The 24,745-nt window shown below is 40.6% G+C and overlaps 1 protein-coding gene across 1 annotated transcript in view; it reads right to left on the bottom strand.

Annotated features, from left to right (window-relative positions):
- Nucleotides 1-259: 259 nt before the first annotated feature.
- The window catches only part of CNOT6 (CCR4-NOT transcription complex subunit 6), a 58,539-nt gene continuing 34,053 nt past the window's right edge, over nt 260-24,745 (bottom strand). Inside the window, exons 4-12 of the mRNA XM_054976214.1 lie at nt 23,197-23,282; nt 19,742-19,846; nt 19,595-19,663; nt 18,475-18,632; nt 15,320-15,474; nt 11,156-11,310; nt 6,811-7,041; nt 4,670-4,872; nt 260-4,205 (exon numbers count right to left, since the gene is read on the bottom strand). Of these exons, the coding sequence (XP_054832189.1) occupies nt 3,993-4,205; nt 4,670-4,872; nt 6,811-7,041; nt 11,156-11,310; nt 15,320-15,474; nt 18,475-18,632; nt 19,595-19,663; nt 19,742-19,846; nt 23,197-23,282 (1,375 nt within the window). The 3' untranslated portion in view covers nt 260-3,992. The remainder of the gene's footprint in view (nt 4,206-4,669; nt 4,873-6,810; nt 7,042-11,155; nt 11,311-15,319; nt 15,475-18,474; nt 18,633-19,594; nt 19,664-19,741; nt 19,847-23,196; nt 23,283-24,745) is intronic.

Below are 24,745 nucleotides of genomic sequence, written 5' to 3'. Positions count from 1 at the left end.
GCTCACTCTTACCTAATTCCCTTTTATAATACAGCCCTTGTCCCACATGGCTTTTGTCCAGGCAGTTCTCATTATCCCCAGCATTTCCAGGTGGTCAAAGGTGTCCTTGTCCTCCCTTCTTCACCAGGGAAAAATCTGGTTAGAACCAAACCTTCCTTTGGTGGAAGCAATAAAAAGTGACATAAGGAAAATCGAGAGCCCTGTTTATGGTTTAAGTAAGCTTACCAGCAAAGCTGAAACATGAAAATTAGACTTCAAAGAGATTTGAAACAGATATTGAATTTATTGGTCAGCTATGAGTAGGAAAATACATTGGTAAAGAAAAAGACAACCCTGTATATAAATATAATACTAGCTAGTTAAAATTTGACCAAGAAGAAAGTTCCACTGAAGAGAACAGTAAAAGCCCTTGTTTACCATCAGACCATATTCAATTTCCCATTTATCTTATTGAAGAGCTGCCTATAGACAAATGCAACATTCTTTGAGCTTAGTGCAGATGATGTGCTGGTTTTTTTTGTGTTACACATATGGTAAACAAGAGTTAGTCCAGTGCATTACACATTATACAGAAGTACTGTGAATAAAGACTAGGTATTCTAAATTTTAGACACTACTTAAACATACCAATATACCTACGTTTTAAAAAAGCTTACACAACCCAAAAGTATAGCAGGAGTTAACATACCCTAAAATACTGTATCAGGCTGGATGGGAGGAAAAAAAAGACTCACTACATAAGCAGTAATTTTGAGAAGTTGCAACATTTGCAGTGCGATTAATTCCTTTGAAAATGATAGTGCAATTATTTTGTCTGAGTTCTTTGTCCCATGGATAAAGTGAGAACTTGATGTCTGAACCTATTCTACGTTTAAGCCACAAAAATCTTATAATCTTATTTATCAGAGGTTGCACCAGGAGATGCAGATCAGCATCACAAATAAGTTTAAAGTTGAAATTTGTTTAGTTTTTAAAACCCACACATAAGTGACAAAATAATTACACACATTTCCTAGATATTTTTCTCTGCTACTGTCTTAAAAATTCAGAGCCCCTAATGTTTTATACTTATTTCCCACTTAAATTTCACTGTAATTGAATTTATGCACGTGTATCTATGCATGAAAGTTAACGACCAGAAATATGGCAGACTGTAGTTCCATGGGTTTTCACATATGATCATCCTTAGACACCTGGTTGGATTAAACTGTGAGAATGAGGACAGAGAACCTCATTCCCAGCAATGCTTTTTTAAAAAAAAAAAAACAAACAAACCATGTGATTACATTAATAAGAAACACTGAACATATATTATGGCAACATCCAAAGCCACCTTCAGTAAATAAAGTGATAAGGTTACTAGAACTTAGCCTTTTATGAAGACAGATAGTTTATTGCATTTGTTCATGAAATGTATTAATTTGTTTGAAGCAGGAAATGTTTTTTAAACCAGTAGACTTTGATATGAAACCACCAGACATGTTTGGTGCAACTGACATCATTTTGCAAAGATGCAAAGAATTTCCACAAAGTGAGCTTCAAATCATTGCTGTAAGATTTGACAGAAGGATATCTATAGTCAAAAGGAATCTATCAGCTTTCTGAGCTCTCATATGTCAAGAATCTTACTATCCCAAAAGTGATTTGCACACAGATTGCAACATGTCTTTTGCAAGAGTCCTTGAGTACATGGATGGGCCATAACCTTTTAATATGCTGCCATAAATTTTATAGGTGAAAACATGTGTAAAGCTTAAACCTTTAGGATTTACCAAGTGCACTCAAGCTCCAGCTTAAAAATGAAAAATTAACCCCTTCTAAGAAATACAAAATGAATAAGTGCTTCCCTTCCATAAAGCTTTCTGGACATACTATTAAATCATCCAGATCATCAGGAAACAAAAATAGGTTGCTGAGTAATGTCAAGCTAAATCGGCTCCATTGCCACTGAGAATTGTCATGATGCACATTATCAACACATTGTTAAGGAAACATGAGTAAAACACCTTTTTATTCACACTTTTACAAAATAACCCCCAAAACCCAAAAAACAAGAACAGAAAAAAGCAACACTATGCATTGAATCTACTACATCAATTATTACCAGCATTCCGATGTACTGATTATAAACTGGACATGTTTGGTGTTTGCACAACTAAAAAACAAGTAACAAAAAATCAGGTCCCAGACAAGGATTCGAGATCTGGAATTTTCCTTCTGGAATTTTAAAACACTTTTTGCTTAACATGAACATTTGGAGAATTTATTGTTCTCTTTTTAAAACAAAATGGTAATGCACTGTAAGTGCTGATAGTTTCTTCTTTATAAAATTTTCAATCATTATTACTAAGATTCATTTGTTTTTTAAAATTTACTATATTCAGAATTTCTCAATTCAAGAGTGAGCTTTTGTTCCTCTGCCTGCAGTTGAAACAAAAGCAGTTTGACCAAGTTCTCTCACTAAATATGAAATAGGTTAGTGGAAGTAATTTGCTAAGGATTACATAGGATCTCCCTTTTAGGACAGATTTTTATATACTTGGCTTTCCAACTCTAATGGCACTATAAGGGTACGTTATAACCTTAGTTTTGCTTGACACTTTAGACTAGGACTTGGTCACTTTAATGATCGATCTGAAGTGTTGTCTAGGGAACCTGTGCTGAAAATGCATCTCTAGTTACACTGCTTCATAAACTGAAGATGGTATACTCTTTAAGGAATGACTGAGGAACACACTTAAACTGAAATAATTCACATGATGGTATTTAGTGGGGAGGGGACACAAACAGCATTGTGCAATGACACTGAAAGAAGCAGTGCATGGGTATCAGAAGCTTAGAATTTGTGTACCCACGATCTGAACATGTTCAAAAAGTGATATTCAATGTTTCACAAGGAAAAAAAATAGATGCCACAGCTTATACAAAAGTATCTTCATAAAATTTTCACAAAATGTTAACATTATTTAAAAAAATAAAAGAGGGTGCACAGGTTCTCTCTGCATGCACAGGCAGTGCTAACTGAGAACAAAATTAAGCAGGCACAGTGGATACAGGAAAAGGATGACATGACACACAGAAATTAAGAAGCTGTACACAAGGTTCTGCAGTTCCACTTCTGAAAAAAGTGGTGCTAGAATGCACACTGATAACAGCTATCAATCCACAAAAGCCTAATCAGTCACTGCTTAAGCTTATCTGTTCTGTTCTGAGAACAAGTTTATGCTGTTGCTTCAAGTTAAAAAGAAAAAAAGGGGGGAGTATGTTAACTAACTTGAAGAAATATGCTACGGTTTTACCAATTTGGGTTTAAAAGCAGTGTTCTCAATTTTTTAAAAAACAAAGTAGTACATAAGGGCTAAACACCCTAACAGTGCAAATCATTAGCAGAGAAAGCCTGGTGCAACTTCTTTTACAAGCTGGCCTTTATAACACATGAAACAGATAAAAATTTAGCCTTAGTTTACAATACAATCATTTTCCAAATCTGATTTTTTTAAAGTACAAAATCTCATAAATCAGGTTTTCTGTTGTTCATATACAATCAATAAAGGCTAAATTCAAATTCTATATTTTACAAACAAACAAGTCTGAAAAAGAAGGGAGTGAAGTATGGAAGAATGGTCTTTTGATGTTTACTACTGGCCTCAAAAAGTAGTGCTACAGATATCTGTGCAAAGAGAATTTATTATAGTAATTCCCTATTTTCAAGGCATGAAATAGTACATTGGATAGAACAAACAAGATTATTTGTAACAAATCTAAGAAAGGCGCAAATGCACCAATCCCTGTCTAACAGTATACAAAGCATGTTGGGCTCAGAATTGTGTGTCTGATAGCACCTGGCTTTTACTATTTCTTTTATCAAATAACTAGATTTAAAATTAAGATCATTAAGAAAGATCCCTGTTGGCCATACCTCACTCCTCTATATTCAGATTTTACAATTTTTTTACAAATAAGTTTGAGGTTGCCCTCTAAAATGTACTTGACTACCTCCTGCTAGGCAGATGGATTCCATTTACCGGGGGCAGAAAAGGCAGCACCAGCTCCAGTTGTGCAAAAAGTGAGAAGTGGTCAGAAGGAATGAGTGGATGGGGACAGCCACTTATATTGTTCTCTATTAACCAATGATGATCCAAAGGTCCCAAGATGCCAAGAATGTTCAGTTGAGGTTTAGAGTAGAAGATGTAGTCAATAATACCCTTAAAAAGAGAGGGGGGGGAAGAAGTGTGTAATTGCAAGCACATCCAAGTATCTTTGCAAAAATCAGCTAAGGTAGTGGACATAATTAAATTACTGTCAGCCTTTCATCAGCTGCGCTACAGAAATCCACACACAAGATCTTTAATCTCCCAAAGAGACAATAACGTTCCTCAGAATTTTTGTAAGCATTTTAGTCATTTTTCATCGTTTTGGAATCTTTGACTAGAGACTTTTTTAGGACTTTTAAAAAACATCTTACCATTAAATAGAAATCCAACTCCCTCTCTTCAGAAAGCATGTAAGACCCACGGCTTTTGCAAAGACCTGATCTTTATTCCATCATCACAATTCATGCTATAGATAGAGCTTGAGAAGGTTCTGCACACTATGCTATTAAGTTTTAAGTGGTAACTGTAACATTGTAACACTATTAGTTGAAGTTCCTATTTCTAAAGACTCTCACCTTGAAATCAAATGTGTAATTTGTATAAGGCATTAGGCCATTCTCATAGGCACTCTTTAACTTGAAACCATGAGTAATCCTTCCATTGGTGGTTCCATTTTTCCCATTACAACTGAAGTTAGTGAGACTTTCATTGTATCTCAGTTCCTTAAAATCTTTATGGTTTGTTTCCACTCCACCAGTGCTTAAATATTCAACCACACCTATAGCGAAGGGATAAAATAATCAGTAAACAAACTGTCATAACTAGTACTGCTGTTCATCTTAAAGTAGGACAAGGAGGACAGTTTTTGTATTACCATTCACAGGTTAAAGATTCTTTAAATAGAAACCGACAAAGGACCTACATGAGTTTGTTTTATTTTTAAATTTGTTTTATTGGATGGGTTTACAAACACACATATAAAAATCATTATCATTGTTCACCCCATTGCATTTTCCCCATCCTCCCCCCCCCCCCTTTTTCTGGTGACTCCCAGCAGTTTTCCATACCCAACTTAATCTAAAAAGTATATCATATAAATTCTTAAGGTCTATAATAATAATGTAATAATGTAATATATATCTATATTATACCTATCAAATCTCTTTAATTGTCTTAACAATCTACACTTACTATATTGCTTATCTTAGTTAAAAAGATAAAAATTATATAAGTAATAATAGGTACATATACTAACTAAAAAAAACAAACTACATATGTATATTTAACATACTATTCCTTACATACCAATTAACTATATTATCTATATTTCACATATACTCCCTATAACCTTTATTATTATTATGAGTAATAAGGTTATAGGGACCTACATGAGTTTGAATGCATAAGTCAATGAATTTATGTAGTATTTTAAAGTACTCAAAGCACAATCCTTACAAAACCCCTTTTAAGATAACAGCAACTTCTCTCCACATGGTGTAATGAGCACTGAAGCAGAAGCGGAGAAAACAGTGACTTCATGATGAAGATGACATTTCAACTGAGGACTTTTTAATACACCATTCTGTTCTATCCAATAGTTGTGTGCGCATTGCGTTTCTCGGATAAAATACTGGAATCGGACTCAATTTGTAAAGATTTGGAATTCCCGAATCGGGGCCAGAATGATGGCTCCGATTCGGAAATTCCGAATCAAAGCTTCCCCAAAGCATTCAGGTTGCTTCAGGACGAGTTTAAAGGGCCCTTTCCCTGCCTCTTGCAAGTGGCAGGTCCCTTTAAACTATCAGCTGGCAAGCGGCGGGGGGAGATCCCCCCGCCGCCTGCCAGCTGATAGTTTAAAGGGCCCCTTTCCTGCCGCTTGCAGGGCCCTTTAAACACCCCAAACCCCGTAACCTCCAGCCTCCCCCCCACTTACCTTGGCTCTGCTGCTGCGGTGGTGGAGGCCCTAGTGCGGCAGCGGCAGCTCCAGCCTTCCCCGCTGCCCTGTCAGGCTGCGCACCACCAGATCCAGCCTTCTCAGCAGCACTGCGGGCCGCTGCAGGCCTGGAGGATGCGGTGTGCCGGCGGCGGCTCCAGCCCTCCATGCTGCATGGCAGAGCCAGCTTTTCCAGCCCTTCCTGCCCCTCAAATGACCACCATGCAGCAGAGGCAGCAGCGTAGGCCCTACAGGAGCCAGTTCCATGCTTCTGCGCTACCCAGCTGGAGGCAGAGCAGGCCCCACAGGAGCCAGCTCTGGCCTTCCCTGCTGCCCAGTTGATCAGCCTTCCCTCTCCCTGCCTGTCAGGTAAGTAGGGTGGGGGTTGCCCCAGGGGGGGGGGGGGTCTGCTACCCCTCACTTCAGTATGCTTCAAATGTTTACAGAGCATACCAAAGTGAGGTGAATACCAGAATCCGAAAGTGGCTTGCCGCTTGGGGATTCTAGTAATTCCAGATTTTTCCCCGCTTCGGGTAAACCCAAAGCAGGAAACCCGAATTTTTGGGGAGTACACACCCCTACTTGCCACTACACCAATCCTCTCCGGTAAGGCCAAGGCCTGCCCAATACTACCATACATCTAGCAGAATTATCATATTATTTGTATCCAATTTCCTTATTCCCACCTTTATCCACAATGTACTTAAAGCATGTCTTAAAGTTCTGCATACAAAACATTCATTAAGTCAAAGATCTTACAGTCATAAATATGGCAGTACATACCAGAATCTGGCAGGGAATTGAGATCAGCACACAAAACAAGGGGAATAGATGCATGATCTCCCGAAACACCAGTCTTGAGACTACGAGAGGCTTTGTCAATGATGTTCTTCACCTCAGAAAGGAACATCATGGTCTGAACCAGCTTCACATCAGAATACTCTGGGTCCCAATGCATGTGTGCATTTGCTACAAGGACCAGCTGTTTGTCCACTGCAGGGTGTTGTTTGCCCGCTAAAATGGAAAATAAAAATTGTTAAACCTGAAGCAGCAGAAATGATTGAAAAAAATGTTGTAAAAGTAGTTTTAAAGAGATCACCAAGCCAGAAATCCACAATTTGAACTTCAACAATCCAAGATTTTTTTTTTTAAACAGCGAGCCATTTTAGGCCTCTGGGCTCCCTCTGCTGGATATCTGAAGGGAGCTTTAACTATGAAAAGCTTTTATCCTGAAAATATTTTTGGTCTCGAAGGTGCCACTGAATTCAAATCATGTTGTTCTACTGCAGACCAACAAAACTACCTATGTGAAACTATTCTTCTGGACTTATTACAGACAAGTTATTACTATATTCAATTTTGTTATGTACAAAATAACTGAATTTACATTATCTGCAATTGTTCTTTAGACACTGCCTCTCTTCATGGAACATTAAAGGCAAGTAAAAATTCTGCAAACTTACAAACTTGTTGAAATAAAAGATTTCATTCAGTACCAGTTGAAACACATTATCGGCGATTAACTGAGTATGGATGACTAGTAATTCATCTTGACTATAGAATGATATAATATTAGAATAGACTTAGATGATGTGGAAGGAATCCTTATCAAATGTTCAGATGACAGAAAACTGGGAAAGACAGCTAACACCTTGAGAAGTTAACATAAAATTCAAAGTGAACTTGATAGGTTGGTAAGCTGGGCAGAAATTAAGAAATAAAAATAAAGGACTATTCATACAAGGTCAGAGCATTTGCGGATGACATAATGTTAATTGTAGAGGACCCATTGGAGAACATGCCAAGAGTGATAGATAAGATCAAGGAGTTTGGAGACTTGGCAGGTTTCTTCATTAACAAAAAGAAGTCAAAGATATTATGCAAAAATATGACTAAGCAGAAACAACAATTGTTAATGGAAACAACGGATTGTGAAGTAACAAGTAAAGTGAAATATTTGGGAGTCGAATTAACTGCAAAGAACATAGATCTATTCAAAAACAATTATGAAAAACTATGGACTCAGATAGAGAGAGACTTGATTAAATGGAATAGATTGAATTTGTCATGGTTGGGCAGGATTGCAGCAGTTAAGATGAATGTGTTACCAAGAGTAATGTTTTTGCTACAGACAATACCAATCATCAGAGACTCCAAACAATTTGAAAAATGGCAGAGGAAAATATCAGATTTTGTTTGGGCAGGCAAGAAGCCTCGAGTGAAAGTGAAAGTTTTACAAGATGCAAAGGAAAGAGGCGGAATGCAACTGCCCAATCTGAGACTTTATCATGATGCAATCTGCCTAGTTTGGTTGAAAGAATGGATGACATTAAAGAACAAGAAACTATTAGCCCTAGAGGGATATAAAAAAATATTTGGATGGCACGCATATTTATGGCATGACAAAGTAAAGGTCAACTCGATGTTCCTGCATCACTTTGTTCGGAGAAGTCTATACATAATCTGGAAGAAGTACAGAATTTATCTACAAGAAGGAACCCCTTTGTGGGTGGTTCCATATGAGGTGATAGACCCGAGAGCTGTTGATAATGAACAACAATGTTTAACGTATAAAGAAATAACTAAAACTGAAGCATCCAAACTTAGAATAAAGACACAAGAGGAACTATCACCTAACTACGATTGGTTCCAGTATAGACAGATCAGAGACTTATATAATTCGGACTCTGTAAAGGGAGGTATACGAATAGAGAATTCGGAACTAGAGCAGACCCTTCTTAAAGAAGATAAGAAAAGAATATCCAAGGTATACCAAGTACTGTTGAAGTGGTATACCGAGGATGAGATAGTTAAAACACAAATGGTGAAATGGGCTATAAACTTTAATAAAGAAATAACAATGGAGGCATGGGAATACTTGTGGAAAACTACAATGAAGACAACGACATGTATTAATATCAAAGAGAACATTTATAAAATGATCTATCGTTGGTACATGACACCAAAGAAGATTGCGCTAGGGAATTCGAATACTTCTAATAAATGCTGGAAATGTAAGAAGCATGAGGGCTCCCTCTATCATATGTGGTGGTCGTGTGAGGTAGCCAGGCAGTACTGGGGGGAAATAATAAGAGAAATGAGTGAAATTTTACAATTTCAAATTAATAAGAACCCAGAACTCCTGCTACTGAACTTGGGAATGGAGGGAATTCCAGCCCAACACAGGACGTTGATATTTTATATGACAGCAGCAGCTAGACTTTTGTATGCGCAAAAATGGAAAGTACAAGAAGTGCCAACTATTGAAGATTGGACTTACAAATTGCTGTATATGGCTGAAATGGACAAGATGACAAGAAAATTGAGAGATCTGGACTCAGGGCAGTTCAACACAGACTGGGAGAAGCTGAAACAATACCTGGAGAAGAAATGGGAGGTGGGAGGAAAACTGTGGCAGTTTGAGAACTACTGAAGTATTGAAGTAGAGGGGGGAGACTTTACCGGGGGGAGAAGAGATAAATGTGAATTAATAAGCAGTCAGATTAATAGATTGACATATATATAGATATATATATATATAGATATATATAGGTTAACAAACAGAACATAGAGAAAATAATTAATTATAAGGACTAAATATAAGGAGCGATTAACTAACAATATTTTCTTTTTTTTTCTGACAAGTTTTGTACCAAACTGAATGTCTGAAGATATAGATGGGTCAAATTGATTGACTACGTGAGGAGAGATATATAGAACTATTATAAAAAGATAGAATGAGTAATATATATAGAGAATAAGTCAAATTGTTTGATATAAACGAATGTATGATCTATATGGTTTATGATATATAGAAATACCTGAAATTGAAAAATTGGGATAAGTTGTTTATCTAAGATGGAAACAAAGGCTTACAGTTTGGGTATATAATGTTAAAAATAGTTAAGGATGTACTGCTTAGAATAATGGAGAATATATATTTGTTTTAGATAGAGGAAGCTAATAAATGTAAGGGAAAGGGGACAAAGGGTTGGAAAGCTGTTGGAAGTCAACAAAAAGGGGGGGGGAAAGGGAGGGGGTTAGAGATGAAAAAATTGGGGAAAATTGAATGTAAATGTGGAAATAATGGATTCTAACCCAATAAAAATTTTTCAAAAAAAAAAAAAAAGAAACAAAATTCAGCAGAGACAAATACAAAGATCTGCATTTAGGCAAAAATAATTTAAAAAGTGGGATACCTGGACTGACAGCAGAAAATGTGAAAAGAATCTTGGGGATGACATTGATAACAAGCTGAACATCATTTAGTAGTTCCATACTGCAGCAAAAAAAGGGCTGACGCAATTTTAATATGCATTACTAGAAACATATAATCAAGGTCATTAGAAATAATAGTTCCATTTTACCAGTGCAAAATGGAATCTCATCTGGAGTACAATATATCTGGAGCACACTGCACTTAAAAGATTCTACATCTTAGGAAGGTGGGAGGAAGACATGATAGCATTTCTTAAAAGCCCAGAGTGGCACACGAAAGAAATCACAGGTTTGCTCTCTGCTGCTCTGGAGGGGGAAACTAGTTCTGACAGGCTTATATTGCAGGAAGAGTTTTTCAGATGATCATTAGGAGAAACTGGTGATAGAAGTTTGACATGGAAACCAATTACCTAGGGGGGTGATGGACTTTCCCATGCTGTAGGTCTTCAAACAGAAGCTGGATAGCTATGTACTGGAAATGCTATGGACTACCTGAAATGATCAAGGGGTTTGACTAGGTGGCCTATAAGGTGGCCATGTAGCCCTAATACTCAATGTTCCTCCCTGCCTTTGTTCAGTTTTACTGTAAGTAGCTGCTCAAATCTTTTTCCTGAGAAAGAAAAGATGTTCTGTACATGCATTAGATTGTAGGAGATTCCACTTAATCAGTGAGGAGTTGTGCTTAGAATGATGGAGTGGCATCTGGAAGACCAGGTTTGAATCCCTGCTCTGCCATGCAAGCTTGCTGGGTCACCTTGGGCCAGTTATACTCTCTCAGCCTAATCTTCCTCACAGGATTGTTGTGAGGATAAAATGCAGAAGAGTAACCATTTTAGACCCCCCATTGGGGAGAAAGGAAGGGTATAAATGAAGTGTGTGAGTGATATATTTAAAAAACTGGATTACTTACATGACATTTCTATTAACTCCTTGCGTAGCTCCAGCAACACAGCAACTCCAATGTTATCTTTTGTCATCACTCTGTTCAACATTGCTTCAGATCCCTCGGAGTTTGCCATTGCCAACTGATTGAATTCAACAGTATGTTTCTGAACCAAGGTGAACCTTAAAGCCACAGTTAAAAGTCAGAATTTTTCCCATATTTTGTTTCACTCAAATAAGACAGCTGTAGTATACCATGATTGCTGTACAACCGGCAGTTTAAAAAGACACAAGATAAAATAATCACATGCATTTTTCTCACAGTGATTGCATCCAAGTGATAAAGTACCACAATGTTCATAGAAGGAAAAAAATTTGCACAGGCGAGTGAGAGTACAGAAAATTCTTTCCCTTCAATAGGGTAATAGAGACAAGTTAACTACACCTGCACAATAACTTACCACTTCCTAAGTGGTTTTCTGTAGTCACTCTCAGTTTGCTATATTTGTTAATTATGCCAACAATTTAGTGTAGTAGTGTAGTGGTTAAGAGCGGCAGGACTCTTAACATGGAGAATTGGATTTGATTCCCCACTCCTCCACTTGAAGCCAGCTGGGTGACCTTGGGTCAGTCATACCTTCTCAGAGCTCTCTCAGCTCCACTGACCTCACAGGGTGACTGTTGTGAAGATAATAACAACATACTTTGTAAACTGCTCTGGGTGGGTATTAAGTTGTCCTGAAGGGCGGTATATAAATCAAACGTTGTTATTATTATTAGTTCAGAAATTGCTGAACTAACGCAAAGTTTGGTTTCATGGCCATTAAAAGTATGAAATACTTGACACAAAAGAGAAGTGACATGAAGGCATTTCTTAAACAGAAATAAGTGACATCACTACTCTGCAATTATACCAGTCTCCTTATAATTATTCTCTTGATAAGAATATGCATTATCCAATGTTTTAAATCAGAAACACTCAGGGTTAGTAAGAGCTGGACTACTACAAACACTCTGCATTTGAATTGTACTCCAGAGTGTTTGAAGCTCTTAAACTCAGCCATCCTTAAACCCCCTCTACGTCAGTATAACCTACATGTAGCAGGACAGAAGTGTGATAAGTTATAGATAGATGCTTGCCTAAGGACATATGGGTTGCTTCCTAGCCAATTAGAGGATGGGAAAGACTTGACTTGGCAGTAGTATGTGCGAAAAGGATCTAGGAGTCTCAGCAGACCATACACTGAACATGAGTCATCAGTGTGATGTGGTAGCTAAAAAGACAAATGTTATTTTGGGCCATATCAACAAAAGTATGGTGTCCAGATTGCACGAAGTGATGGTATCGCTTTACTCTGCTCTGGTTAGACTTCACATCAGTATTGAGCACCACAATTTAAGAAGGATATAGACAAACTTGAACATGCCCAGAGGAGGGCAATGAAGACGGTGAAGGGTCTGGAGGCCCGGTCTTCTGAGGAAAGGTTGAAAGAGCTCAGTATGTTTTGCCTGAAGAGGAGACGACTGAGAGGTGATATGATAACCACCTTCAAGTACTTGAAGGGCTGTCATACAGAGGATGGTGTTGAGTTGTTTTCCATTGTCCCAGAAGGTTGGACCAGAATCAATGGGTTGAAATTAAAAAAAAAATCAGCTAAATATTAGGAAGAACTTCCTGACAGAGCAGTCCCTCAGTGGAACAGGCTTCCTCAGGAGGTAGTGGGCTCTCCTTTCGAGGTTTTTCAGGAGAGGCTAGATGGTCATCTGACAGCAATGCTGATTCTGTGAACCTATGCAGATCATGAGAGAAAGGGCAGGAAGGGTTACATCAGTGCTAGGTTCTCATGTCCCTTTCTTACATGCCCAGGGTAATGCCAATTGCCACTTTGGGGTCAGGAAGCAATTTTCTCCAGACCAGTTTTGGACAGGATTCCTGAAGGTTTTTTCAATCTTCTGGGCATGGAGTAGGGGTCACTGGAGGTATGGGGGCGGGGTCCGGGGACGGGCTCCCCCTGAGACTTACCTCCACCGTGACACTCTGAGGCCAACAGCACCGGGGGAGCCAGGCCTGAAGTGATGAAGACCACAGAAGAAGCAGCTCGGCCCCAGGAAGTGGAGGATGGCTGGGCGCAGCAGCCCAGAGAAGCTGTGGCTGGCCAAGGAGTGGGAAGGCGATCACGGAGCATCAGAGGAAGTGGGAGCGACAGCAGCAGCGAGTGCTGAAGGAGGCTGGGCTCCAGCGCAAGCCCTAGAGGCCACCAGAGTGCACACCGCTGAGCCAAGCCCCAAAGGGCAGGATACTCTCCTGATGGTTTGAGATGCCAACACCCAGCAGGGCAAGTGGGAAGCTCCCACGCACACCCCAGGCGGGATTGGCAAGCCGGACACAAGCACAGCAGGACTGGTGCAGCCTCAGGAAACTGGGATAGCCACCCAGGGGACAATGTTACTGCCGCACCCAGGCCACCTGAAGAGGTTCCAACAGCCCCATCCTGCAAAAGGGGTATAGAAGGGGAGGAGCTGGAGCAGAGAAGGAAAACCTCACAACATCCCTGGCTGACTGGGCACATGGGTAATCAACCCAGGGGTGGAAGTCCGCAGTGGACAGGGTGTAGACATGGGGGAAGGGCGGGAATACTGGAAGGAAGCGCCTATTAAGGCAGGCTTGGCAGGAAGATTGGGGTGGAGAGTTTTGGAGTGCTTGGGAGCAGGAGGTGAGAGAGACGGAGGAGACGGGGAGAGGACTAGAGACAAGAGTGGGAAGAGAGCAAAGGAGGTGGTTGAGCCAGCCCAACCGGAGGGTGAGAGGGTGATCTATACCCTCCTCCTCCTTCCATTTGGGGGTCTACCCCAGATTTGGCTGCACCTGAGATTTGTTTGGAGGGTGTGCACACCCCGGCCTCTGATGTGGCCCAGGCGAAACATGACAGGGGGAAGTAGGTGTTGATTCCCTACATTGTGCAGGAGGTTTGACTGGATAACCTTGGAGGTTCCTCCAACTCTATGATCCTATGATTCTAATTCTTTTTTACTTAAAGGACTCTTAAAAGAAATGGGGGAGCCACAACATCTGATTGTTTTGATGCACAACCTGTACTCTGGACAAGAGGCTACTGTCAGGACAGAGTATGGGAAACAGAATGGTTCCCAAATGGCAGGGGTGTCAGACAAGGATGCATATTATGTCCCTACCTGTTCAACCTCTACGCAAAGTATATTATAAGGAAATCTGGATTAGAAGAGGGTGGAGTGAAAATTGGTGGAAGGAACATTAACAGTTTGAGCTGTGCAGATGACACCACATTATTGGCAGAAAATAGCGAAGACTTGAAACGACTACTGATGAAGGTTAAAGGAGAAAGCTCCAAAGCAGGACTACATCTGAACATCAAGAAGACAAAAGTAATGACTACTGAGGAATTACAGAATTTTAAGGCAGACAATGAAGAAACTGAAATTGTTCAAGATTTTCTTTTCCTTGGCTCAATCATCAACCAAAAGAGAGACTGCAATGAAGAAATCAGAAGATTGAGACTTGGAAGAGCAGCTGTGAGGGAGCTAGATAAGATCCTTAAAGATAAAGATGTCTCTCTGGGAACCAAGATCAAGATAATCCAAACAATGGTATTCCCCATTACTATACATGGATGTGAAAATTGGACAGTGAAGAAAGCTGACAAGAAAACTGATTCATTTGAAATATGGTGCTGAAGGAGAGTTCTGCGAATACCACAGACAGCCAAAAACACAAATAAGTGGATACTAGATCAAATCAAGCCTGAATCCTCCCTAGGAGCTAAAATGACAAAACTAAGGCTATCATACTTTGGTCACATCATGAAAAGTTATTCTCTGGAAAAGTTAATAATGCTAGGAAAAGCGGAAGGCAGTAGGAAAACAGGAAGACCTAAAATGAGATGGCTTGACTCAATAAAGGAAGCCATGCCCTCCAGTTTGTAGGAGCAAGTCTGTTAATGATAGGACATTTTGGAGGTCTTTCCTTCATAGAGTTGCCATAGGTCGGAGGCGACTTGATAGCATATAACACACACAACACAATCCTTTTTGCAAGAAGCTGTCTGAGGACAAAAGTATATGAATACCTGGGACTATTATAGAGTAAAAAATTAGAAGAGATATTATACATCTTCATTCATTGCAATCTGAGAATAAGATGCAAATTTCAGCTTACTTTTCAATTTTGAAAAATATTGCACAGCCATCAACATGCTTTCTTTCCTGTTCCGACATTGTCCTAGCTCTAGATTTTGGACTGAAGAACCCATTATAACCACGCTCCTTCAGTTCTGCCAGGAAAAAACTGTAGTATTGTTCCGTTTCAACCTCCTACAATGTAAGACAAAATGTATTTAATTGAGCATACAAACAAAGTGCAACTTAAATAGAATTCAATCTTTATTGAAGAAGAGTAATTGAAGAAGAGTATTTCTCAAAAATATGGTTGTAATGCATGATTTTTATACTGCATTCTTTATGGAAGATCATGAAAAGACAGACAAGAGCATTTCATAGTCCACCTGGCTCTGAAAGTCACAATTATTATTAATAATACCTATTCTTTAGAAACCTCAGAACATACATAAGGCTCCTGGTAACCTGCCCAATCAGTGATTAAACAGGATTAAAAATAATGTACACCAGAAGGCTCTCTTGTCCAGTACACGTTGCTTGCATGTCATTTCTAAGTAAGAATAGTGACTGACTATTCGGTGACTGACTGACTGAAACAAATCTCTCAGCTACCAGTTCAAATGAGTTTGATGAGTTCTATTCCCTTTAATTTACAAGCTATCAACAGAAGCATTAAGCTGGCCAATAATAGTTACAAGGCAAGCAGATCCAACTTCCATACTTATTTACAGCTTCCCTGGAAAAAAAGGTTTAACCTGAAATACCTGGATAGCCCAGGTGAGCCTGATCTCATCAGATCTCAGAAGCTAAGCAGGGTTGGCCTTGGTTAGTAATTGGATGAGAGACCTCCAATGAAGACCAGGCTTGCAGAGCCAAGCAATGGCAAACCTCCTCTGATGGTATCTTGCCTTGAAGACCCCACCAGGGGTCATCGTAAGTTGACTTGAGGTCACTCTCCACCACCACATGTCAAGGTACAGTATCTTCCTATGGAACTGCTGGGTTTTTTTCCTGTATGTTATTTTGCAGTTGTTTTGATAATTTGTTCTTTCAGCAATCATTGTAGTGTGGAAACGATGATACAGGAAAGGACAGAAAGTATTTAAAGGCACTCTATAATATTATCAGGATTCTGGCAACCAAAGGATTATCAGGATTCTTGCAAAGGTCTTCAAAATCTGAAGGGCCATTCTTCAGCAGACACCAGACAAGTTTGCAGAAAAATACAGGAAAGTATTCCCACAACTAGGCAAAAGAATCAAGTCAAAATGGGTCCATGAATGGAATACAGGTAGTGAAGACAATACAGGGAAGGGAAGGAATGACAGAATACATGTAGATGAATATTATTTTTCTTTACACTGTTGTTGCAAACCCTTTGCTTTCTCTAGCTGATACTGTCCCCCTACTCTGAAGTAAAAAATTTCTCCCCTGAAGTGTATGAAGCTGTTTACTGGATGCCAGACTCCAACACCCTAACTCTTCAGTTAACTCCAACTGGCTGCTCCTCATTCTCCTAGTACCAACTGTCAGCTCATCATTCTAACACCAACTGCCATTCTCTCTCTGGCTAGCCACAGGAGGAGGAATGGACCTGTCACCCACCCTCCCTTCTGTCTCAAGCCTTTACTTGCCTCTTGCTGGATTCAGCACTTGGCAATCCTGACATTTTCATGCCGAGTCCATCACGACTGCATTTTTAACAAGATACCTTGTATATAGTTTTAATCTACTGTTGCTCACTTTCAAGCAGTGACAGGCTGTAATGTTACAACAAACAGAATTGCTATGGCTCTCATGGTGTGTATTGGATATCATGGTTGACTCCAATTCCTGCTTTCTGCAGCAAGATCCATATAATCCCTGGAAGAAAAACTCTATAACTCTTCACTGGATCTTCTAGTTTGGCACATGTCCTACAGCTATGTAACTAGACATGGGAACAAATCGAAATACAAATCAAATTTCGTGACAAATCAGGCCGATTTGTGTTTTGCGAAACGTGTTTCATGGGGCCACAGTTTTCACAAAATTCACAAATGTTGGCACCAATTCGTGAATGATTAGTGATGCCAAACAGGCTGGTGCTGATCTATTGATTCCCTAGGCAACATAAGCCTGAAATGTCTGCAGACCTCTTGTTGCCATTGGAAACCCCAATCTTAGCCCATATAACCTTGATAGGCAGCTCTCCCTGCCAACCAGAAAGCTTCTTTTCTCCCCTATAAGCAAGGAGCAGGGGGGTTAATCCCCTAGGCAACTGAGGAGATGGGCCTTCTGTAGCCATGGGAACACCAATCTCATCCCTCCAAACCTTGTTAGGCAGGTCTGCCTGCCAACCAGAGACCTCTTGTTCTGCTCTATGTGAGTATTTCTTATATAAGGCACAGATCTCCGCCTCATGCTTTTCAGTCCTAGTAGACAGAGGGAGAGGGAAGACCTGTTGGAGTGAGTGAGTGGAATTGAGAGCTTTTGGCTGAATTTGCTGCTGCTTTAAAAGAGACTGAAAAGCCTCTTTCTTATTTTCAGCTCTTGGACTTGCTGGGAAGGTCATTGGGTGAGGGTGCCTTCTTTCCTCCACCCCACCCAACCCCAGTAGGCCTGGCTCTGAGACCTAGCTTGACTGAGGCCTACCTTTTTTTTCTTTAATTTTCTTTGCTTATATTCTTATTTAGAGCATTTGTTCTTGCTGGCTTGTTGGGTGAGGGTGGGTGGAGGAGAGCTTGCTGAAGTCTCCCTATGTGTTTGGTATCTCTGGGTATGAAGGGGGCCATTGAAGTACTCTGGGTTCTGACGAATCACGAAACGAATGAATCGTTTCACGAAATGGGACAATTTCATGAAAGTTTGTGATTCATGGAATGCGACGAAACACGAAAAGCTTGTTTTGTTTTTTTCGCATTTCATGCCCATCTCTACATGTAACCCACCCTTCTATATGATGAGAAAGTTAATGAATTGCATCAGAATGACCAATCAAAATTGCAAGCCCATAACTCAGCACTACTGCTGAGGACAGGGCTTATTTATATTTGGTTTTTGTTCTGCATTTCATTTGACTATATTAGTAGAAAGTAATATTCAGCGCAGTAGATGACAACTAGATGTTGCAAATTCACAGGAATAAGATCATGCTTTATAATGATTTAACACATTTTAAAACAAACAGGCAAAAGGAACAAAATTATTTCTTACCTGAAGGCTTATGATGTCAGCATTGCAGCTTAAGATTTCCTGCATAATAGCTTTTTTCCTGTATTCCCAGTTCAACGCCCATGATGGGCAATAGCCATATAGCTGCCGAGTAGCGTATTTATCACAGAGGACGTTGTAACACATGACAGAAAACAGAGCTGCCAAACAAGAGTGTTTTTATAGACAAATGTTATCCAATGTGTAACATGCAGCACTAACTCTTTCAAGCATCCATCCGTTTTAGGCTACACTTAATTGAACAAATGGCTGATCCAACAAGACAATGTAATTCTTTTTTTTAATTTTGCCTTTCATCCAAGGAGCTCAAGGGGTTATTTTTTGGCTCTTCTCACTTCTCCTCCAATTCACTGTCACAACTTAGTGAAGTAGGTTAAGTTGAGAGATAATGACTGGCTACGGTCTCTCTATGGTAGAGTGGGGATGTGAATTCAGATGTCGCTACCCCACACTCTAGCCACACCAGCATACTGGCTCTCACTCAGTTTTCTATAAAAAATGTCCACTCAGCAGCAACACATGGACATCCAGCATGGGCCAAGTGAGAAAACGTTAATGCGATCTATTATGCAATGAGGTACAGAGAAGACCAAAGACATAACATGTAACTCCTGCTCTCTCAAAGTCAACAGCTAATGTAACAGCTAGCAACAACTGGCTTATATTAAGAATTTACATAACCCCTCCTATCCCAAAACTGAAAGCAATCCTTAAACTTCTTAAGAAGTCTTACTGAATTTCATTTGGCACAATTACCGGGGATTAAGTTCCACTAAAATCAGTGGAACCTATTTCTGAGGAAGCTCTTATAAGATCAGGTTGTTAAATGAAAATCTGACACTACATGATATGAGGCTCCACTTCTGATCTACTGTAACTGTCACAAGCAATTCAGCAATTTTTGCCCAAAGTACCTACGTGAGTGTAATATCATAACCGTATTTAGGTTTAAAATGAAATTCCAAACTTCAACTGTTTTCAAGGCAATCCATACTGGGAAGACCTTTTTAAAAAAGGTGTACTCTCTCTGCAAGAGAAATAGGTTCCTAAGAAAAAGAATGTGAAAATTCCTTGGTTGAAGAGAATAAAACTCAAATGCTACCTGTTGGTCTTGTCCGATCTGGTTCTTGCAACATAATCCATGATCTGGGAGGTGGTTGCTCTGTTGAAACTATTGAGGAAAATAAAAATATTAGACAGTAATATTTATTTTAAAAGGTGTAATTAAGTATTTAAAGTCTCCACTTACTTCTTTTTGCAGTACCTGCCAAGTTATCAAGCAAATAATTCAGTAGCCTTCTTGTTCCATCTGGTTCCTGATAGAGATTTAAAATATCCTGCGTAAGAGGGTTTCCTGTTAAAGTATAATGAATAAAAAAAAGAGATGAAACGTCAAGAACAGAGATCTAGGTTTGCTTTAAGAGCTAGAATACAGGAACCTTAATTTAAAACATGGGAACTGTAACCAAAACTATTATTGAGAAGCTGAGACTTCATTAAATTACCGAACAAGATTCCTTCAGAAAGGAACGCAGGTCAATAATAGGCATGAAATGGGTTTAGTCAAGCCAGTTCTGCTTCCTTTAAGGAGCATATTAAAATGAATAAAACCAAAAATATTTCCTAAGTCATGGAAGCTAGGGACAATGTAGCATAACAATTAAATGCTTTGGTTTCAAATCAGCACTCTGCTGGTTCGAATCCCATTACTGCAATGAACTCAGCAGGTGGCCCTGGGTAAGCCGCTCCTCTCAGTCCCACCTCCCCAGCTGTACTGCGGGGATAACAACACTGACCTTGTTCTCCACTCTTGAGTGGGGCATTAATCTGTCTAGAAGAGTGGTATATAAGCACAATTATTATTATAAGGATTAGCAAGATGCAGTCCTTTCCAGGGCCGGATCTACGGTTGCCGGCGCCCAGGGCAACTGAAGACTGGCCACTTCTGTGACATCATCACGCAGGGCGGTGCATGCCGCCCTGTGGCAAGCCAGCTGTCCCAATGCACTGCAGAGCTGGCGGCAGCAGTGCAAGCGGCTGGGAGGTCGACCGCACCATTTGCCTGCCCCACAGGACAGGGGGTGGCTGGCTTGCCGCGCACCCCGTCCTGCAGGGCAGGCAAATGGTGCAGGTGGCCTCCCAGCCCCCTGCGCTACCTTTCTCCTGTCCTGCCACCCGCACACTCCCAGGGCTGGCAGCTGCGCCCAGCACCCCCTCTTTGGTGGCGCTGGGGGCAGACTACCCTCCCGTAGATCCGGCCCTTCCCATCCTCGTCTTCCCCCAGAAGTCCTTGGAGATCTCTACAACACTGGTGTAGGAGAGATTACAGAACTTGTGTGGACTAAAAGCTACGTATTGGGGTGGGGGTGGGTCTTAGGGCAAGAAAGTGAAACCAAGTGAAATCGTCCTCCCCTTCCATCAGCAGCATTTCCACTGAAGCAAAAAATGTCATTGATGCAGAAGTAATGCCAGTCTGGTTCCAGAGCAAAAAAAGGGGCAACCCCACAGGAAACACAAACAGTACATGTTCACTTCCCCAATTTATCAATTAAAGTGCAAATGCTAATTAATTTATCAGTGCATGAAATATCAATAATATAACAATCATTTCATATCAACATTACAAAATATTTCCTATACAGTAATAGAAGCAGTAAAGTATAAGGAGCAGAATACAATTCATATACATCCTATACATATCCGGGCATAATAAAAAGTCCTTTCTTATCCAATCTTTGTTGTCATAGTTCCTTTCCTTTAAGTCGGACTTCCTCGATCCCCTTGAAGTGTGGATGAGTCGTAGAGGTGAGGCTGATGGCAAAACCTCCTCCCGCTCAATCTGGGGCTGGCTATAGTCTACAGATTTCGTTGTTCCTTCTTCAGCAGCGAGCTCTATATCACACACAAGGAAAAATTACAAAATGAACATCCCGGAGCAGGCGGCAGTGTTTTCTAATGCGCGCCTGCTCCGGGATGTTCATTTTGTAATTTTTCCTCGTGTGTGATATAGTGCTCGCTCCTGAAGAAGGAACAACGAAATCTGTGGACTATAGCCAGCCCCAGATTGAGCGGGAGGAGGTTTTGCCATCAGCCTCACCTCTACGACTCATCCACACTTCAAGGGGATCGAGGAAGTCTGTCAGGGCTTGCCGCAGCTGCCGCTGGGCGTGGCACTGGGCAGTCTGCTCCTGACGTCACAGAGGGGCCAGGGATTTTGCAGGACCCTGCTCTGTGGAAGGAGGGGCGGTATATCTCACCCAGACTCCCTCTCAATCCACTCGCTGGCCTGCTCAACCTGGCCTGCTTACCCCCTGCATCTTCCACCATCTCTTCCTCCCAAGACTCTCCTTCAAGCCTCCACTCTTCTTCTTGCCTTTTCCTTGGCTTCTCTCCACTCCAACTCTGCTCCATCACTCCTACTCAAACCCACCACCTCAGGGCTCTTCCCAGCCAGCTTTTATAGGGCTTCCTTCTACTGTCCCACCCCTCTTCCAGCCTGGTCTTGGGCTGCACCAAGCAGTTGCAGCTGGGGTAGCTGATCTGGCCCCACTGACCAGCACCAGCTGTGCCTTGTTCCCTGGCTGCCCAGCCTCCCTGCCTTGGCTGATTGCTGAAGGCCTGTCCAGCTGCAGTCCCCTGGCTAGCAGCCTGGCCTCCCTGGCTGAGCTGATGGCTGAAGGTGGGTCCAGCTGCGGCTCCTTGGCTGGTTGCCCAGGGCTTCCTGCAGAGTGCCTCCAATAGCCCCACCTGGAGTGGCTTGGCTTTTGGCAACTCCTGGGCCAGGCTACTATTTTCTAGCTGGGGCGTGGCTTTGGGTTGTTGGGGCTGCTGCTGCTTCTCCTCCTCAGGTAAGGTCTTTGGGTGGGTGACTGCTGGGCCCCCAATCCCTCTGCCCTTGCCCCCTTCTGCCTTGCTTAGTCCCCTTTCCTTCCCCAGGGGAGTGGGACTCGCTGGCCTCTCTCTGTCTCCCCCTGCCTCCTGAGGCCCTGGGCCTTTGCCCCTTGCCCCTGGCACAGGCAGGTTCTGGCTCCATTTGCCCGTGGGAGGGGTTGACCTGCTGTCCCCTGGGTGCCCCCTCTGCTTGCCAGTCAGACTGGTTGACCTACTGTTTGCTGGCTGACCAGTTGACCTGCTGTCAGCTGGCTGACCAGTTAACCTGCTGTCTGCTGGCTGACCAGTTGACCTGCTGGCTGCCCCCTCTGTTTGCCCGTCGGCCCGGTTGACCTGCTGTTCCCTCTTGTCAAGTCTGGGGGCTGGGGCTCAGACCCCGGACAAAGTCGACTTAAAGGAAAGGAACTATGACAACAAAGATTGGATAAGAAAGGACTTTTTATTATGCCCGGATATGTATAGGATGTATATGAATTGTATTCTGCTCCTTATACTTTACTGCTGCTATTACTGTACAGGAAATATTTTGTAATGTTGATATGAAATGATTGTTATATTATTGATATTTCATGCACTGATAAATTAATTAGCATTTGCACTTTAATTGATAAATTGGGGAAGTGAACACGTACTGTTTGTGTTTCCTACGGGGTTGCCCCTTTTTTTGCTGAGTATTTGCAGGAACAGCCATTTCTTTTGCTTGTTTCAGTCTGGTTCCAGAAGCAGCCTAGGTGGAAAAATAACTATTGCTGGCAGAAAAATGAGATCAAAGAAAGACACATACAAAAGACAAAGAAAAAACTAAGTGCATACCTTTCAACCCCAATGTCTGTAACTGAAACAATTTTCCCAGCTCAAATGGTAGAACTCGTAACAGGTTGTTATTTAAATGGAGTTCCCTATTAGCAAAAGTCACATGAAGACAAAAGTAGTAAAACAGTTAATTATTTAGAACTAAAATTGTTTAACAACAGAGAACAAGTTCTACTAAAACTGCACATTTTGAAAAGAATAGAAGACTGGACAGCAAAGATTAGCAGCTTTGCAGAATTGGAAGATATGAATTTTTATGAATTAATACACATGAAGCAAGTCTTTTAAACATAATCTTGTTAAAGTGTTATGTCAAAAAAAAAAAAGACAGCTACAAAGCAACAGCAGTCCCAACATCCTGAATCCACCTTGATCAAAATGAGGTAAAGGGCCAATACTCAATACTTTTTAAAACAGCACCCCAACTAATGCATACTGGTATAAGCAAGCTGCTATAGACCTATTTGCCAGTTATGGGCTTCTCTGCTCATAAGTCTGATGTTTTTTTTAAAAACTGTGTCTATAGGCATCAAGTTACTTCAGATTTTTTAAAAAACACAGTTAACTGCAGATCCAGAAAAATTATAAGAATTACTGGAAACCTATACGCTAAGGCAAATAAAGTTTATATTACATTAGTTCTGGTCTATTATTATAGAATTATGAATTTTATTGATAATCTATTATCTTAAGTATGCTGAGACAATTTTTAAAAACAATTTCTGTAACAACTTAAATCATTGTCTCCAATAGCCTTTTTAGGTACACAGTTTACTTCTCAAGCTGCTTATACCAATCATTCTTTGGGAATACCTATGGAAGGAATAATGTCATTATTGCAGTCATCTTTGTTTTCTTATTAGTTTTCATACTCAGAATCTTTCCATTGCTATTATCAGGGCAGAACTTTTGGGCGACCTTATACACATCAGAGAATTACAAGACTGTGCCAAGCTAACAGGGATCCATGATCTAATGATTAGGCTGTTAATTTTTGAGAATGCACTGAACCACATCAGTCATCACGCATCTCTAATGAAACTGTCAACTTTAAATATATTATGTCAATTTTGGATAATTCCCAGCTTTAGATCTTGGGCCTCTAGGGATGCATCTCACTTACTGCTTTTTCTAATCTATACTGCACAGTGATTTCCTTCTCCCCTTTAAATATAAAAAGGTGACAAGGAAGAGGATCACATTAGGCATAAGTGAACAACAGACTTGTAACATTTAATCACAGAAGTATGTACTTGGAGATAATTCAGTCATATGATAACACAAATGAGTAATTTCAAAAGAATATGCATTGTAGATGTAGCAACTTGGAAGAAAGCATCATAATGATATATATGTAAAACATTTACGGAGTTCCCCTAGTTGTACCTATTATGACCAAAATTAAACTGAGTGCCAGTACTAGAAATTACAATTCAATTGTGCCTCAGATGTTACTAATATATGAACAGTAAATCAAGGTATTATTCTGGAGTGTGATGGAAAGAACTTCAAAAAATACAAAATGAAGTCCCAGGGCCTTATTTTCATG

This window comes from Eublepharis macularius, chromosome 4 (genome assembly GCF_028583425.1).
Source record: "Eublepharis macularius isolate TG4126 chromosome 4, MPM_Emac_v1.0, whole genome shotgun sequence".
Classification (NCBI taxonomy): domain Eukaryota; kingdom Metazoa; phylum Chordata; class Lepidosauria; order Squamata; family Eublepharidae; genus Eublepharis; species Eublepharis macularius.
Note: the sequence above shows the minus strand (reverse complement) of the source record. Positions and strands in the feature narration are given on the sequence as shown.